Genomic DNA, 17,554 nt, shown 5'->3' on the forward strand with positions numbered 1-17,554 from the left:
TGTGTGTGTGTGTGTGTGTGTGTGTGCGCTTAACACAGCAGGTTACCATCAGAAAGATAAGTGCATTAGGGAAAGTAGTTCTTTCTGGCAGCAGCTCCCCTTATGAGCTATTGTTTAGCATATAACTGAGTGTTTGGAACAAAGATGAGCCCTTATAAATCATGGACACAGAGATTAAATATTCTGGCCGTGTTGCGGGTAAAGTGAACATTAAATAAATGAGTGGAAGAACAAGGGTGGATCTCCTGGTGAGATCCATATTTAGGTGCCATTTAAGGGCTTTATCAACCAGTGTCTCATTTTAATACAGGGATCTTTTTTTTTTCCCATTGACAGGTCCCTGAACACCCTAAAACAGACTTCCAAATTTCCCTATTATTTAAAATCATGATTACATTAAAATACTGTTCAATTTCCCTGCATAGTTTCATGACACAAGCCCTACATTTTCTTTCCTTGCAAACAGAAAACAATTTATAGCACTGTTTTTCAAAATGTAGTACACAACCCACTGGCATCGGGATCATAAGAAGGTATTTTATAAATCCAGATTCTTGGGCCCCACCTCAGGCCTCCTGAGTCATAAACTCCCGGGGTAGGGCCCAGAGAATCTGCAGTTTTCAAAGCTCTCTGGGTGATTTTAACACACAGTAAGGTTCGAGAACCACATACTTAAAAGGCATGTGACCGATATCTTTAGAATACTACCTTGATTACTATATACTTGTTGAATTAATTTCTAAACTGAAAACCAGAAATAATTAGGAGTAAATTATTATTTGCAAAATGTTCTAATTTGTCTTTTTAAAAAATGAGATCTGTATGAATTTATATCAACTCCAGGAAAGCACAGAAGTCCCCAAGAACTAGAAGCGATATTCCAGAGAAGCTTCTATTGATTCTGCTCTAAACAGATTTCCTTTACTTTTTAAAAGGGAGGTTGGAACTTGGGCACCAAGGTCTCCTTCTGCCCCGCTCAGCTTTTGGATTTTCAAACTAGCAAGATTTTCTCTCAGATAAATTTGATGGAGTTTCTGATCCAGCTTATCAGTTAGGAAGATTATCAGAAAATAAAACATCAGGCAAATGAAGCAGATCTAACAAGAAAGGAAAAAACCATAAACCATGTTTACACAGAGAGGGTTCCTGGCGGGGACCTGGGTCACTGACTGAATGAGCTGCCGGGGGCCACACAAAGGTATCGGGTTTGGGATGAGAATGAAGATGAGAAGATACAAACAGGTGGAGAGGAGATTCGGTTCTTGAAAGAGAAGAGGAGGAGGAGGAATCTGACACTAAAAAAGTGAAAGAGAAAAATAAAAAAGGATAAAGGCAAAAAAACTTTAGAAACACAAAGAAAAAAAATAAACTGGCTTTTAATATACTCACATAAGCTGCAAAGAAAATGAGGTCATATAATACACAATCATTCCTCTATTTGACAAGAGAATACAAGTGCTTTTCGAAGAAAACAAATTTGCTGTTTTTTCCACTGGTTATTTAATTGTTCTGCAACAACACCACGGCATAAAAACATCTCAGATTTACCTGGGCACAGATTCAGCAGTATGATCCATTGAAAATAATACCTCTTTAACCTAGAATACCCAGGACATTCTGGAGGAAAAGAAACTATTTGCTTTTCAATTGGAAAGGATTAGAACTTGACTTTTCCTTGATTTGTTTTTTATGAGAAGCACTTATATAAAGTTTACTTGAAAACTAAGGTCTTTCTAGGCGCAGATACTGAGGTGCAACAATGGGTCAGGTCCCCGAATCGTGACAATGGAGTCTAAGCTTGCTAAGCTGGTCTACGGTTGGGTCCACTGGCCAGGCACTTTGAAAAGGAAGCTATTACTGTCACTTCCATGTCTTCAGCTGGAGAGATACACAGCAGTAGGGAGAACCACCGCAGTGACAAATTAAAATTTTTCCCAGACAAAATGGATCAAACTTTCAAGGTAAAAGAATCATTACTATGGATCGGTGTCTGTTAATATGTACCAATGATTAAAGATAAATCTCCTTACTCCACATCCTGTTTTGAAGGCAAAAGGAAGAAAAAGAATTCTTTTTCCTCCTCTATTTAAGGAACTAACTTATTCCGAAGAAAAGACAATGATTCAAAGCTTCAGAGTTAAATGACTCACTCCATTTGATTCCTCTCCCTTGATGGCTAGGACCTACTGGATGACAGAGGTGGGGGGAAGGGGACCCAGAGGTGATATTAGAAGGGAAAACATATTCTTTAAGGGTTTTTTTTTTCAGTCTGCCACATCCATTTAATAAAACCAATGTCCACTCTTTAGCCACAGTGGACTCAGCTAGTCCAGAGCTTCTAGACATGGGTTCCCCTTATGTTATTGCACAGATCTGCATATGGACAATTTCAGAGGTGGAAAACCATACCCCAGTTAATTATTCACCTTCCAAAATCAAGAACACTGAGCCTGTACTTTATAATGACCCAGATGTATAATAATGGTATCTCGGTTATATTTTTATAACCGAGCTCTTATCTGTTTGACATATACACTGAAATTTTAACAGGCAAAATATGATGTCTGAGATCTGCCGCAAAATATGATGTCTGAGATCTGCCTCAAAATAGTCTACAAAAACTAAGTGTGGGACAGCAGAGATACAGGAAAAAAGAATAGGAATTGTTGAAGGCTGGTGGTAGGTACATGGGGATTCATTATACGAGTATTTCTATTTTGGTATACTTGAAATTTTTCCACAGTAGAAAATTTTTTAAAAAAGGAAATAAATTTTAGTTCTGGAAGACAAAAACAACAATCCAAGAGGGCCTGTGGCTTCACAAAGGAGTCTACTGCACATTGGGTGACTCAGAATTGGCAGTATCACAACCGTGGCAGGTCACCTCGGCTTTGGCCACACGTCTTTGCCCGCTGTGCTCTTGTCGGATGCATTTCGAAAAGCAGAGAAGCACTGCGGAAGCCTGAGGACGTTCTCCCAAACGGATGCAGAGGGATCCTCAGGGCATGCGTAAAGGGACACGTCACAGGGGCTGTGCAGCACGTATATGGTATGCTATTTTCAAGTCAAGGGACACGGGAAATAAGATCTAATCTTATTTGCGTGGGAGGGTAAACAAAAAGCTAATGAAAAATGGTTATCTTTAGGGAAAGGCAAGATGGAAGGGCAGGGATGGAAGCAAAACATCTCTATGGAACCTTCGGAATCAGTTTGAACCAAATCTGTGGGTCGTTCACGAGACAGGCGGTCCCCACTGATGCCCTAATAAGAACCGCTGCCCTCCTGCGACCAGCCACGGGCTGAACTATATAAAACTGGGCTTTATTAATCAAGATGGAGGCATCTTTTCCATTTATAGGCGAGCCTTCCTAATGTTTAAGTCTCTCTGATTTAAACAATCACTTCAGAATGTTTTACCATCATTTATAATCGGTCTGCAACTGATAAGGCCTGCTAACACGGCCTTCTGTTTCTCTGATTCCTGGCCTCCTGGGTAAGTAACTGGTGATGTGAAAAGCAACGATTTGGGGCTCTGGGGGCAGGGCCGGTGACAGGAGTCTTGGAGGGGGTCGTGTGGACATACAACCACACCAACACAATAAACTGGTCACTGGCCAGCGCCTGGGAGGCTGTGGTTTTGTCCTGTTGTCCAAGGGCACCTGCCCCAGAGATCCAGACTCCAACCCCCCAGGCTCCGGAGTGAGGGAGAGCAGTGTCCGCTACGGACAAGGGGCAGCGACCCCCGACTCTGCCACGGAGACACGCCTTGGCTGGAAGCTGCGGCACCTGATGTTTAACCTGAAGAGGGAGCCTCCTGGAGGCTCTGGGGAAAAGGTCCCAAGGGGCAAAGGGGAGAATGAATCCCAAGGGCCTCACTCATTTTCTCCCACTGTCTGTTTTTAATGTGATGTGGATGAAAGTCTCAGACCTCAGGGGAAATTAAGGTCCCGATCAGCTGGAGGGGAAGGGGGTCTGAATTTAGTACGAGTGTCCTCGCAGGGTCCTGGGGGTAGGGGAGAAGGGGAAGCTGGCCCTGGGCAGCCACAGCAGCTGGGAGCCAGCCGTAGTGAATGTTACCTCCCTCTCCTCTCTCCCCGGGGTCCGAGCCTCACCTCTCAGTGGCTAAGTCCTGACAGCCTGACCTTCCCTTTCCTGCAGCGAGGGGGGCTACACACGTCGCTCTAGCAGGTCTGGACCACGAGCAGGACTCTGCTGTGCCATCCCAGGTCAGAGTCTGCCTGGTTCGCCGTCTAAGCCCACCGATGACTGCCCCTCCACCCAGGGGCCAGGCTACTCCAGGGGCGAGTTTCTCTGTGGCCTAGCTGGCCTGCATTTTGAGCAGTGGCCGCAAGCCCTGTTAAACTGCACTAATTTATAATTCATGCTGCTTCCAATGCCCAACACTCTTTTGACCTAGGAGCCCCAGGGCCCTGGGATCAGGCTTCTTAAGCCGACTTTAAGTTTGGCAAAAGGGAGACTAGCACAGGAAGGCAGGCAGCTGTGAGGACGGGCTTGGGTGAGTACCACACCCGGCTCCCATTGCCACCTGGGGAGAGGTTTTCCAAGGATGGCTGTGCACGCCTCAGGGCTGCTCTCTGGCTCTTTGGAGGGGCTTGGTCAGGAGCCGGGACCTGGCACAGTGCAGGAGAAAGACCCGGAGGCTCCTTTCATGAAATCAAGCCACAGAAGACCAGGCGTACCCAGACAGCGATTCAGCCTGACCCAGGGCCCTCTGGGGCGGTGGGAGAAGCAACAAAACCAGCTTCCAAAGGATGCTCTGGAACTATCCCTGAGGCTCAAAGCACCGTGGATTTCTTTACATTTTGTGGGTCTGTCGAGTCCTCCGAATTGCCACTGAAAAGTCAGTATTACTACTAAAGTTACTTGTTTGGAGTTCCGGAGATTACAGAGGTATCTTTACCCCTCTGTACTTAGACAACTGTGGAAACGCAAATGATAACTGAGGTGTAAATATCTGCTCCGAGGCGGTAAGTGCCACAAGCTTGCTCGTGGGGTCAGTAGATTCAGAAGCTCTGAACCCACCTGCCTCTCCCTGCAGGGTTTTTTGTGGGGTTGTGTGAGTTCATATGTGCAACTGATTAGAAACCAAAAGCTTGATTTTAGCAAGGTCTGAAATCTAAAGAAAGAGAAAGAAACAGAAAAGCAGAGGGGAAGCTTGATGGGGATGGGAACAGTCTAATTTTAGTTTCGAATTTTCGGCTCCAAGAGCAAGGGGAAAAATAGAAAGATTTCAAAGAGCTGTGTTGGGCAAGTAATATTACTTCCCCCACTGTGAACACACACTTGAAAAAAGACACTGGAGAAAATGCACCTCAGGTGAGAGTTTAGCCTATTTGGGTGAGGACTTCTTCCCACCCCAGGCCCTGATGGTCTTCATCCCGCGCGGCTTGGGGCCAGGCCCCATGTCCCTTCTAGTTGACACCGTTTCGGCCCCTCTGGCTTTTTATTCTCACCTGTCTCGGGATCGCTGAAGTCTGGCAAAGTAATTGTATTAAGCTGTCGTCTGTCAGCAATGGTTCTATCTAAGAGGCTGCTCCCACGTCCAGAATCACTGCAAAACACAGCTACAAATGTCAGTCATTTGAAGGGTGGGCAGGGGAAGGAAACAGAGTCAACCAATCCCGACTCCTGAAATGCAGCAAAACCTTCTGTGCATTTTTTGAGCTTCTTCAGCACCTTTCCACTCATCACCGGACATCCTGCTTCCCCGCCCGGCCTGGACTGGGATTCCTTTCAGGATCCACATCACAAACACGGCTTAAACCGCACCCAGAGACCCAAGCTAATTGTCGTCTCTTCTGTGTCATTGTAAGACACAAAAATGAGAACTTCGAGCCACGTTCTCCATCCACCGTGTGGGGGAAACTGATGAGCATTCTGTGCTGGTAAGTCTCAGGCTCATCAAGCCCATAAACACATCATCCTCGAGTCGTCTTTAGGAACCAACGCTCTACACCAGTGCAGTTAAGCCCTGGCTGCACAGAAAAATCACCCGGGGCATCTCTAAAAGCCACTGATGCCTGGGTCCTGCCCCAGACCAAAAAAATCAGAATTTCTGGTTTTCAGAGCTCCCCAGATGGTTCTAATGCATAGCCAAATTCAAGAACCACTGGCCCTTCCTTTGCAAGGGGTGATCACAGCCACGGCCTCGTTTGTGTCCTAAGAACAAGCCTTTAAGATAAATGGCGTGGTTGATACCTCTATTTAATAGACAAGAGAGAGGAGGTGTGAGGCCCTACACTGAGCTGGGTGCTGGCAGAGCGGCAGCTACAGCCCCCTTCCAGTGTTCCCGCGCTGGGCAGGCTGGGCCTTGGAGAGAACACGGTAGCGTCTTGGCAGCAGCCTGCAGGCCGGTGCTTCTCATTAGCTTCCTGCACTGAATCCCCCTCTCCAGGCTGCTCCTGCATAACATAACGGGATCAGCCCCACTCCTCGGGTGAGTCACGTGGGAGACCACATCGGGACTAACTGGAACGAAACACCGTTAAGGGCCCTTGGCTCATAAAGACTTTTTTTTTTTTTAATTCTAAGAAGCTTGTAAGTAAAAACAATGAAACAATTGCATTCTTTTTTCCTCTATCATGATATTCTATCAAAAGATGCATATCTGTCTCTTGAGGTTTGAGCCTTTAATGCTTTTCTTTGAATCCATTTTTTTTTTTTCCAATCTGGGGGCTCTACAAATGATTTTTTTTTTTTGTTAAGAAGTTCAAATTCCACAATAAAGGGACACAATTTCCTTCCTCTATGCAGCTGTTTCTAAAAGTGGTACAAACAAGATTTGCTATGAAACTTAATATGGTTTGCAGGCTGCAATTTCCACGTCCAGTGATGTAGTTAGAGAAATCCACAGGAAACAGAAGGAAACTTGCTTCAGTACAGACTGGTTTGTCAGCCTATACTTATGACATCACTGGATACATGCTTTTTGGAATCTGTTCTATTAATTATTTCCATGACTGAGAAACAATAAATGTCTCTGAGCAGAAGACAGCATAAAAGTACATGCAAATTTGCATTAATCACATTAGCAACTGAATATTTCTAGCATTGATCTGTTCATGCATGTATTTTTAATATAAATATTACAAAAAATACTACAAAAATATTACAAAGAGTTAATTATCTGAATGTTGCAATGGCTCCCCACTTAGGAGTTTTTTGGAAGATCTTATCTCAAAATACAGTGAAATTTTTCATCACCTTGGGGATTCCAGGACACACAATGAGGTCTTGGAATTGCCAAGGAAGGATTTGCCTGGGTTTTCAGTGGACCAAATCACAGTAAGTGGATGGGAAATGTCTGGTTCAGCCACAATCCTCCAGGCTTCTCATTTCACCAAGTATCAGAGCACAAGGTTGGCTGCTGCATGTCACGCTGGGTCCTGGAACCCAACCAGGAGTCTGGGTTCTTATCCCACATCTGTCACTAATGGTAGGTCACTTTGAGCAAGGCCCCTTTCTCTGTGCCTCAGTGACTTCCCTGTGAGGTGAGGATAAGGATTGTCTTCCCACACAGGAGTGTGTCAGGCTGAACTGAGGTCATGGACACAGAACATTCAGAAGAACTATAACTTCTGGACACACGCCAGGTGTCCTTATAAATACCATGCCTCCAAACATGCATCTGGGGTCAACAACGCTGGCTGACTTCTGGAGACAACTCATTCCCAGCTGTCTGGTGCAACAGTAGGTGTGGAGAAGCTGAGTTAAGGACCTCCTACTCCAGATGTTATAAACCCCAACTAAAACGAAGATCTTAACTTATGAACCTCAGCCAGTGATAGGGACCCACGACCTATATTTCCCTTCCACCAGCTGAGAAACAATATTTGGTTACATTCCTTAGTTTATCTCCATAGTATTTGTTTATCTCCATAGTATCTGTTGCTTATATAGCAACAAATAACTATTCACAATGGAGATGCTTTCATTTCCACTCTGACGGCTGTGACTGACTGAGAATTTTGCTGGATGCTTTAAGCAGGTTTTAGTTCTTTGTTTATATGGTGCAGAATTTGCCTTTGCCATGATCCACAGGATGTGGAAGAAGGGGCAGAGGAAGGCCTGGCCTCGCTCTCTCATTCTGGCCAGCCTCTCTCCCGCAAGCCTTCCTCTCTCCCTCTGGGACACATCTGCTTGGGCACCTCCGTGGACCACCTCCCCCTACAGCTCAGTCACCTCACCTCTTCTCTGCTTGGCCCTTAGGTGCCAGGACCACCTCCGAAGGAGGATGACAGGAAGGAAAGGAAAACCATTCCTGGTCAGCGGTGTTCGTAGAGGGTTTAGGGAAAGGAAACTGGAAGGAACCCCAAATCCACCGCACGTAAGCTGCAGAGATCCACGTATGTAGATGTACACTTCCAGGTAATTTCTATTCCCTTAAATACGGACTGAAAATCCCGAGTACACTGTACTGATGGTTAAGTTCTCCTGGAAACTGGAAGCTTCTCTTGGAAATCCTCTAACACAGCTACACAGAGATTAAACACAGGAGGCGAGCTGGTGGTGGACTGGGAACCAGAACCCTGGGGTCCTTGTCACAGCTTTGTCCCTTCCCAGCTCTGAGACAGTGCCTGGCACACAATAAATACTGATGTAATACAGGGGCCTTGGATAGGAAACCAGAACATTTCCCAGGCAACTTAAGGCCGGATTACACGAATCAAGGCAAGTTCTCAACATTCCCGAACTCAATTTTCTCATCAGTAAAATGGGTCTGATGTAACACGACATTTGGCCATTTTATGGGGCTACTTTGAAGATGAATGAGAGCACACTTTGTGAAAAGAAAAGCTCCACCAAAATACGGATGACTACTAGCGTGAAATGGGGTTTCCAATTTCCAACTGAGGTTAGAGCAAAGAAATTGTCTTTTTTAAAAATGTTTATATGCTATTCGTTAATGTGATTGAAATGGGACTTAGGAAGAAAAAATTTTCTTCCGATCATATGGCTACATGATGGAGATGGTTTAAGTGGCAGTGACAAGAGGGGGGAAGAAGTAGTTAATAATAAAAAATAAAAATAAAGGAAAAAAAGCTGGTTGTCAATTCAGAGAGGCAGCATGGGTGATGGAGAGAGCTTTGATGTTCGGCAGACCTGGGTTTGAATAATAGCTCTACTAGTTGTTTAATTGAGAAAACTAGGGCAAGTTCTTCAATAAAAGTGAAGTGTAGCTTCACTTTTATTTTCTATGAAGTGGAAAAGAACAGTAGCTTTCTTGCAAGGCTGAGGCAGGGGTTGAGGAGAACGTATAAACAGCTTAGCACGGGGCGGCACAGGGAAGGTACAGCATCCGTTGCTGAAGCGCTGGACCGTCTGGCGAGGCTCTGGCCAGAAGTCACACTGTCTTAAGTGGCCAAGTCAACGCGCACAAGAGCTGAGGGAGCTGTGCACTTCAGCAGGAGAGAAGACGAAACGTGAGGCAGATTTCTGTCCTAAAGGCAAACAAAACTGCAGGCCTCGGGAAATAAACCCAGGCTTCTGAAATGACCAACACCTTGCCAAATGTACACTCAGGAGAACGCCACCCACCCTTTGCTCACAGCAGGAGAAGCGTTCTCAGCCTGCAGGGACCGCTCTTTGGCCTAAGGCTGCGTTCAGCGACTGGCTCAGGGGGTGGTTCTCCTTCAAGCAAGAGTGAAGAGGAGGGACGGGTCGCAGAGAACAGGAAGCGAGGTCTTGTCTCCGTTTGGCCCTGTTACTGCCCGTGTCTTCTTCTGCGCCCCCTTCAGTCCCACCGCTCTGGAGGCCCGTGCCAGCCCCTGGGTGGGGCTCTTGGGGGTGGCGAGCGGTGGGACGCCCTGGGAGGGGTGAGCGCAGGTCCCTCACAACTGAGCACACTTAGAAACACGGGCGCCTGAGCCCGGAAGTCAGTGAGGACCTTCTCCAGCTGGAAACCAACCGCCCCCTGCCAGCATGCTTTCTGCTCAGTTTTCACGTCTTGGGCATGCGTTTCTATCCTCTTCTAAAGCCCCGTGTTTCCCGACTTGAGGCTGCCGGGCCCAGAGCTGCCCTTATCTGGAGAACTGCGGGGTGTGCTGTCCCTGTCAAGACGCTGCCCTCCCCCCTTCTGCTTTATTCTACTGCCAGGGTCACGCCCTCCCCGACCGTACTGGGGAGGATGTCTAAATTTGCACACTGGTGAGGGCTACAGGAGAAACATTTATTTATATCCCAGAGAAAACAGAGTTAAAAAAACAAACAGGAAACTCCTTAATAAGGGACTGCTGCACTGCCAGCCCCCCTCCCTCAAGGCTCTGGGAGTAGCCGGAGGGAGCAGTTCCGTGGAGCTGATGGTCCTCCTCCGCCCACCCCACCCCCACCCCCACCCCCATCCCCACCCCCAGCCAGACTCTGCGCTGCCTGGGGCCAGGGTCCCCCCCCCCCCCCGCCTGGCCCTGAAGGATCCTTCAGGGAGCCGAGCAAGTATGGACACAGCCCAGGCATTTGGTTAAGTATTTTTAAAAAGCTTTCCAATTCTGCTATTTTTTCTTCTCCTCACATGCAATACTCTTGGTTGCTAAGTGGGAAGAAATGTGGGGAGGTGGGAGAGGTGTGGAGAACTGAGGGAAAACTGGCAACGGGAAAGCTGATGGATTTATTTTCTCACTTCTAAAGGGGGTACAGACAAAGGGATGTGCTGCAGTAGGAAGCAGGCAGCTCGGGGAGTATCGCCTGTAGCTGGGCTCGCGGCAAAGACCCTCCCTCAAATCCTGCTGCGTCTGGTAGGCTGGGAGTGGGGACTTTGGGGGACATAAATATGGACATTTCCTATTTCTGCCTACAGACTCAGAAAAGTAGAATTTTTTTAAAAAAATTAAAATGATCTTTATCTCCAGAACATACCCACAAAAGGGAAGAGGCCAGTTTCACGATTAGCTTTTCACCAAGAGGAAGATGGGCCCCGTGGGCCTGGGAACGTGCCACAGGCTACGGTTAGGAAGGGGACTCTCGTGTAATTCTTGTGGCTCGGGCTCTGCAAGGAGGGGGTCTCCCGGCCAGGCTCCCCCATCTTCTAGCCACACCGCCCACGGGGCTTGTGGTCTCAACTCTGTCTCATATCAGCTCATCAGGACCCATCACCTCAACAGGGCCCTGATTTTGAATTTTTTTTTTTTTCACGGCAGAAACTTGTCAAACAAGATCTCACAAGGAACCCCACCAGCACCGAGCTGCTTCCCTAACCCCACCCCACCTTTCCTCCCGCCCGCAGCGACTCACCAGCCCACCTGCCCGCCTCCTGCTGGGCTGGATTGGGTGGGCCACACCCTTGAACACATTTACCATTTGACTTATACAGTTTTAGGCTCCTGACTCTTAAGAGCAGAATGTGGGCTGCCCATACATCTTGCCGCAAACTTGAAAACTATTCTGAGTGTTTGAGCAGTTGTTTGAATTCACCTGCATCGTGAGGTCCCTTTTCATTAAATCACTTCCTTCACAGGTCAGGGCACACTTCGTAATCCAGACACATGCCGGGAAACACTGCTCAAGACTTGAAGATGGTGTTTTTCGGGGACATGCTGGGAGTTGACTAGGGGACCTTCCCCAGATTATCTGCCTCTGCAGGGTGGGCGCCTTTGACTGACTCCGACTGGCTGGGCCCTTTCACATCTCTGTGGGGCAGAGTTGGCCGGTAGAAAACCTATGAATTTTGTCTGGTCAAGATACAATCAATGTCCACCTCGTAGGAAAGATAACCCCAAACAATGTATTTCATTGTTCTATAGAATATTATTGGTTTTATATGTATTTGCAAATTCATTTCAGCAAATCTATTTTTCAAATTCTTCTTTGAATGGGTCTTAACATTTTACTGCTTCCCTCATTAGTTAATGAGGTAAATAAAATCTTTCATATGTGCTAATCTTTTATGTTTGATATGTGCTCATCTTTTATATTTGTTTGAGTCATGATTTTAACTTTTTGAAAGTTACACTTTATCATGTCAAAAGCAATTTCTATTCTCCTTATTAGCATGTGGTCTGTTGTCTATGCAGGTCTTTTTAAAATATTACTGTGAGAACCCCATCTGGAATATATAATTGACTAGTCTATCCATAAATCACCAGAAAGATAAAGACTCGTCAAAGGGAATTACGTAAATGGCTGGCTGAGAGAAGTCAGATGCAGACCGATTGGAAGTGAGCCTAGAGGGCCACCGTGGCCACAAAAGCATAAGAAACCCACGATTTGGAGATTTCATCAGACACTAAGAGAAAATCTCCTTAAAAATGTAATGTGTGAGGCTCCACTGCTCTTACCTGTGGCTCCCGGGGGCCTAGGGGTGCACAGGGGTGGAGAATTTGTCCTGCTAAATGCCAATCGGGGATGGACTGCGAGGCAGGGGCCATGCAAAACCCACGCACAACAGGCGCTGCCGCTGGCCTCTTACCTGGGATTGGTAAGATTGTAGCAGGATTTCCAAATCTGTAGCATGTGCTTACAAGTGAGGAGCGCCTCATCCGGGCCCCGGCACAGCGACTCCAACTTCACTTTGGAAAACAGTAGTCTGTGGTGGGGAGATAAAGGGAGAAAAGAACACAGCTCAAGCCAGAGTCCCCACCAGAACAAAACAAAGTAGCCGGAAGCTCTGTACTCATTCTAGAAGGGGGCGTCCAAAGGCTGGATCCGAGGGAAGCAGTGGCAGCAGGGCCGAGGATTCCAGAACTCCCGGCTCAATATCTGCCTCTGCATAAGTCTCACCCCCAAGGCCAGTGCCGGCACAATGCCACCATGTGTGGTCAGGTGAAACGTATCGGAGTGGCTAATTTCATTCAGAACACAGGGATTTTATTAAGACCGTGCTTTTTAGAACAAAGCCAATGTATTTGCAAAACTTCAAAAATGCATCAAAAGCGAATCTTGATTTATTTACAAAATTACACAGGAGATGTAATTATCTACATAAATATCTACAAATAACCTTCCACAATGATCCTCATCATGGGAAGGAGATGAAAGCCTGAACCGAGGGCACATAAAAAGGGGGCCTCGGGCTAAGGCCCTCTCCTCTTTGATCTTCTCCAGCCCTGCTCTGTAGGGGCTAGGACTTCACCAAGTCACCCATAGTCACCCACTACCTCTTCCCAATTTTTTTTACCACCGATGGCTTCGCATTCCGCCCAGACCTTCAGGGCACTAAGCTTAGCCCCTTCTCCCTTTCGTGGCCCCTCAGAGCTGTCCCGCCCCCTAAGTCTACTTATGTCCCTCTAGACATCAGCTCCCTTGGTCCCTGGGCTCATCACTACTGTCCTTGTGAAAGCCCCGCCATAAGCCCAGGGACCGTCCTGATGGTCTTGCTGTCCACTCACCTGCCCGGCTCTAAGAAGTCATATAATAAAGATCTCCAAAAATCATTTTCATTCTCAGCTCAAGAAACTACAACGATTCCTTATTGACTATAATAATAAGTCAAAATTCCTTATCGAGTCCTTTAAGACAGGGGTACTGGTCCGCGGCCTGTTAGGAACCGGGCCGCACAGCAGGAGGTGAGCAGCGAGTGAGCAAAGCTTCATGTGCCGCCCCCCCCCATCACTCGCATTACCTCCTGAACCATCTGCCCTGCCTCCCACGGCCCCCCACCTGTCCGGAGAAAAACTGTCTTCCGTGAAACTGGTCCCTGGTGCCAAAAAGCTTGGGGAACCACTGCTTTAAGACACTCTGCCCACTGGCCCACTCCTATGTCACCATCCCATTCAGTGCCACGTATCCCACTGGGCCCTTTACTCCTACCAATGTAATTCACTGGCCAAAGGCTATGTTTTTATCATAACTCTAAGAATATATGCCATGTTCTCAATCTTAATCTCTACTAATCCACGTCGCTCCTTAGTTCTTTCTAAATTCAGCTAAAACTCCACCTCATCAAATAGGTCTTCCATGGATACCACTTTCACACCTTTATCTTTACTCCGTGTGTATCCTATTAGCTGGTGTTTGTTGTTAATAAAAAGAAGACAAAGACAGGGAGGAGCTCCTGTTTTTTAAAGGTCTTCTCTGTGCCCGTGCTTGGCACTTTACCAAACAATATCAGTGTTATCTTTGTAAGGACCCCTCTCAGTAGGGGGTTTTACCTCCCTTCAATAAAAGAACCCCTAGCCTCACTTCCACAGTGCTTAGAACTGTGCTCTGAGGTCAGTGGACTTTAAATCAGCATTTGCTCACTGACTATTTTCTCTATAAACCGCAGAAGGTAAAGAAATATGTTTCTAGTGATTTAAGTTAGACGTATAGGAGAAGTCCTCACTACTCATCTGAAGGCAGGCCCTTCGGAGGAGGAACGTCCGCCCCCTGCCCCAGGAGAGGTGGAATGAGGGTGGTCCTAACAGTCACCACCCAAGCTCAGGATGGGTTAGCGCCAACTACTCCCTCCAAATGGAACACAGGATGCCCAGGGGGCGCTGGTGGCTCCCAGAGGGCTCAGGGCTGCAGCCTTCTCAAGCCTGGGTCTGCAGAAGCCTAGGACGATGGAATAACAGGCCAGGTAATGAGACGGATGGAGGCCCTGATCTACCAGCAGGTGGGCGTAAAGAGTGAGGCCAGATGTGAGAACAGGGCTTGGCTTCTGCTCAAAAACGCCTCAAGAAGCGGAAATTCCCTGAGGCCCTTCCAGGACTGCCTGCAAGGAATGGCAGCCACTCAGGCTGTCTTGAGGGGTTTTTAAGGAGCCAGAAGCCAACTCCTGCTGATGTCTTCAGGAGTCCAGAAGGTGGTGGGAGTACTTCTCCACCAGAATCTCCCACATGACATGGGTCCAGTTGACATGGGTCAACTGGAACATGTGTTACAAAGGAAGGAGGAGCTGCCAAACGGTCACCTGCCAGCATTTGGTGGAGACCTACTTGGAGGCCAGAGACCCTCGTGGATGAGGTCTGGGTGCCAAGCAATTCTGGCCAGGGGAGACCCCACCGAGACCATGGTGCTCTCTGGAGGCACACCGAGTCCTCGGGCTGAGTCAAGCTCGGAGCCTGCCAGCCCACGGAGGGCCACGGAGTCGTGGGGAAGGTTTCCTGGCCTGGCAGGCAGTGCTGCGGCTCTAAGAGCAATTATCCACGATTCCTCTAACTGTACCAAAGTACAAAACACCAGCGCTCGTCTCTAAGCCACAGCTTGGGGGAACAGTTCTGTGCAAGGCTTCTTGGCTGGAAAAAGAACTTCTAATTAACATGAAATAACAGCTTTCAAACACTTGACTCAGGATATGGAGTTGAAAGGTGTGGGCTGGATTTCAGAGAACCAGACAGGAAGAACAATAGTAGAATTGCTGAGCCCAAATGATGGAAAAGGTACTTGGAAGTGAAGCAAGGGGAGCGGCGTGAAGGAGAGGCTGACGGAGAAGAGGAGCTGAGAGCACAGGCTGGGGAGAAAAAGCAAAGCCTCTCGGCCACTGTCAGATGTGTCCAGAGCGATGGGCAGAAAGTTCCAGGAGCCTTTAGCTCTGACATGTTCTTGCACGCAAAGGAGAAGCAGGAGATTGGAGGCCTCAGAGACTGTGCTCCTTCTCGCCACTCCCCAGACCTCGGCTGGTTTATAAGGCAGAGAACAATGCCGAAAACAGAACAAGGGACTTGTCAACATGTTTGCCGAGCCCTGCTCACACATTTCAAGATTGTTCGAAAACATCTGGCTGGGTGCATGTTACATTGGCACAGACGTGAAGAGTACACAAACAACGGTAAGCGTTAATGTGCTGTTAATTTGATGTCCAAAGATATTGTAGATTCCATCTACTGAGGAAACCCTGAGGCAAGAAACCTGGGACCAACCAGCACTGACTGCATTTCAATCTGTGGAACTGTCAACCTGATAGAGAGGGCAAAGGGATGGCCGGGCTGAGATCATTTGCCGGCCACATCACCCAGGACCCACCACAAATTAAGTGAGATGTTCCTCTTAAGTATAGTAAGGCATCACATGCTGGGAAAATGGTCTATTCCTATTCCCTATACCTGGCTTAAAGTCCATTAATCTAATTAAAAAAAATTTTGCCCAGAGACTCATTGAATACTTACAGGAAATTAATGAAGAATAGAACCTCGCTAAAATACCAATCTAACAATGTTCCTGGTAGTCCAAATCTAGCATCACGTGCAATGCCTTTTATGATCTGGCTCCTGCCCACATGCTTAGCCTCTGTCTGCCCTCTGCCCACCACGTACATCCCCCATTCTAGCCACGATCAACTTCCTCCACATGTCACTCTCCTTCATGCCCCTGGGTCTTTGCACATGCTGTTCCTTCTGCCTGGAATGCCTTTTCCATCCGCTTCTGCTTTTTAAGCCTCTACTCATCTTTTGAGATTCAGGTCAAAAAGCCTCCCCAACCCCCAACTGCTGAAGCCAGCCTTAAGTAATAGGAGCTAAAACTCCCAAATGGAAATGCAATTCCAGAAAATACAAGAGCTCTCAACTGTGGAATAATAAGCTATAAGCCAGGAAGCTTCTGCTTTCAAGACAGTTGAAATAATAACAATAACAGCAGCAGCTGCCAGACACTGTAAATATGTAATCAGTGATCTCTACAACAACCCTCCAAGTTAGGCTGCGAGCTAGGGAATCTGCCCAAGTTCACGTTGCCAGTCGCTGTTAGAACAGAAATGTAAACCCAAACCCATCTGACTCCGAAGAGCCAAACAAGAAACAGAGGAGAATGACTTGAGATGTTCTAACCACACTACTGACACTAATGAAGATATGTAGCATTTTCTAAGCCACTGTTAAATATTTAAAACCCTAAAATGTGCAAAGATCTGTGTTAGATACTGTGTGGAATAAAAGTGGCATAAAATACAGTCCCTTGCCCTCAGAGAAGTTACAGGCCAATCAGCAGGAAAGACTTGCCACGAATATTAGGCAGGATTTCTGGCTTAGGGACAGATTAAGGCCCTGAAATTCGGGTAGGGTTGCAGAAAAAGTGGAGTTTGGGCTCCTGGGGTATTGTTCCTAGGATACATCATACATGGTTCTTTAAAAAATGATCACATTAAAAAAAAAATTGATCACATTTGCCTGTGCTTTTTGTGACTTGCCTCTTTCACTCAAAAGTCAGGCCCAGGGCTTCCCTGGTGGCGCAGTGGTTGAGAATCTGCCTGCTAACGCAGGGGACACGGGTTCGAGCCCTGGTCTGGGAAGATCCCACATGCCGTGGAGCAACTGGGCCTGTGAGCCACAATTACTGAGCCTGCGCGTCTGGGCCTGTGCTCCGCAACAAGAGAGGCCGCGATAGTGTAAGGCCCGCACACCGCGATGAAGAGTGGCCCCCGCTTGCCGCAACTAGAGAAAGCCCTCGCACAGAAACGAAGACCCAACACAGACAAAGATAAAAATAAAAAAAAAGTCAGGTACATATAAAATTCTAGACACTTGAACGATGCAGTTAATCAAGGCTTTACTTTTCATTAAAACTAACAGAAACAATACTTTACCCCATTTTTGGAATTTTTTGAGAATCCCAAGATAACTCTTGAAATTACTGGCTTAGTGTAGACCTTAGAAAGAAGATACAGGCCCCTGGTGAAGCTCTGGGG

General features: G+C 47.1%; 1 protein-coding gene across 6 annotated transcripts in view; it reads right to left on the reverse strand.

Moving 5' to 3' along the window:
* The window catches only part of TTC7B (tetratricopeptide repeat domain 7B), a 240,709-nt gene that overhangs the window by 55,084 nt on the left and 168,071 nt on the right, over positions 1 to 17,554 (reverse strand). For 4 of the 6 annotated variants that reach the window (XM_059914820.1, XM_059914819.1, XM_059914823.1 and 1 more), the window contains 3 exons: positions 12,422 to 12,538; positions 5,475 to 5,572; positions 1,134 to 1,295 (listed from right to left, as the gene is read on the reverse strand). In XM_059914820.1, coding sequence (XP_059770803.1) covers positions 1,134 to 1,295; positions 5,475 to 5,572; positions 12,422 to 12,538 — 377 coding nt within the window. The remainder of the gene's footprint in view (positions 1 to 1,133; positions 1,296 to 5,474; positions 5,573 to 12,421; positions 12,539 to 17,554) is intronic. The other 2 variants (XM_059914822.1, XM_059914821.1) reach the window with 1 other exon arrangement.

This window comes from Balaenoptera ricei, chromosome 2 (genome assembly GCF_028023285.1).
Source record: "Balaenoptera ricei isolate mBalRic1 chromosome 2, mBalRic1.hap2, whole genome shotgun sequence".
Lineage (NCBI taxonomy): Eukaryota > Metazoa > Chordata > Mammalia > Artiodactyla > Balaenopteridae > Balaenoptera > Balaenoptera ricei.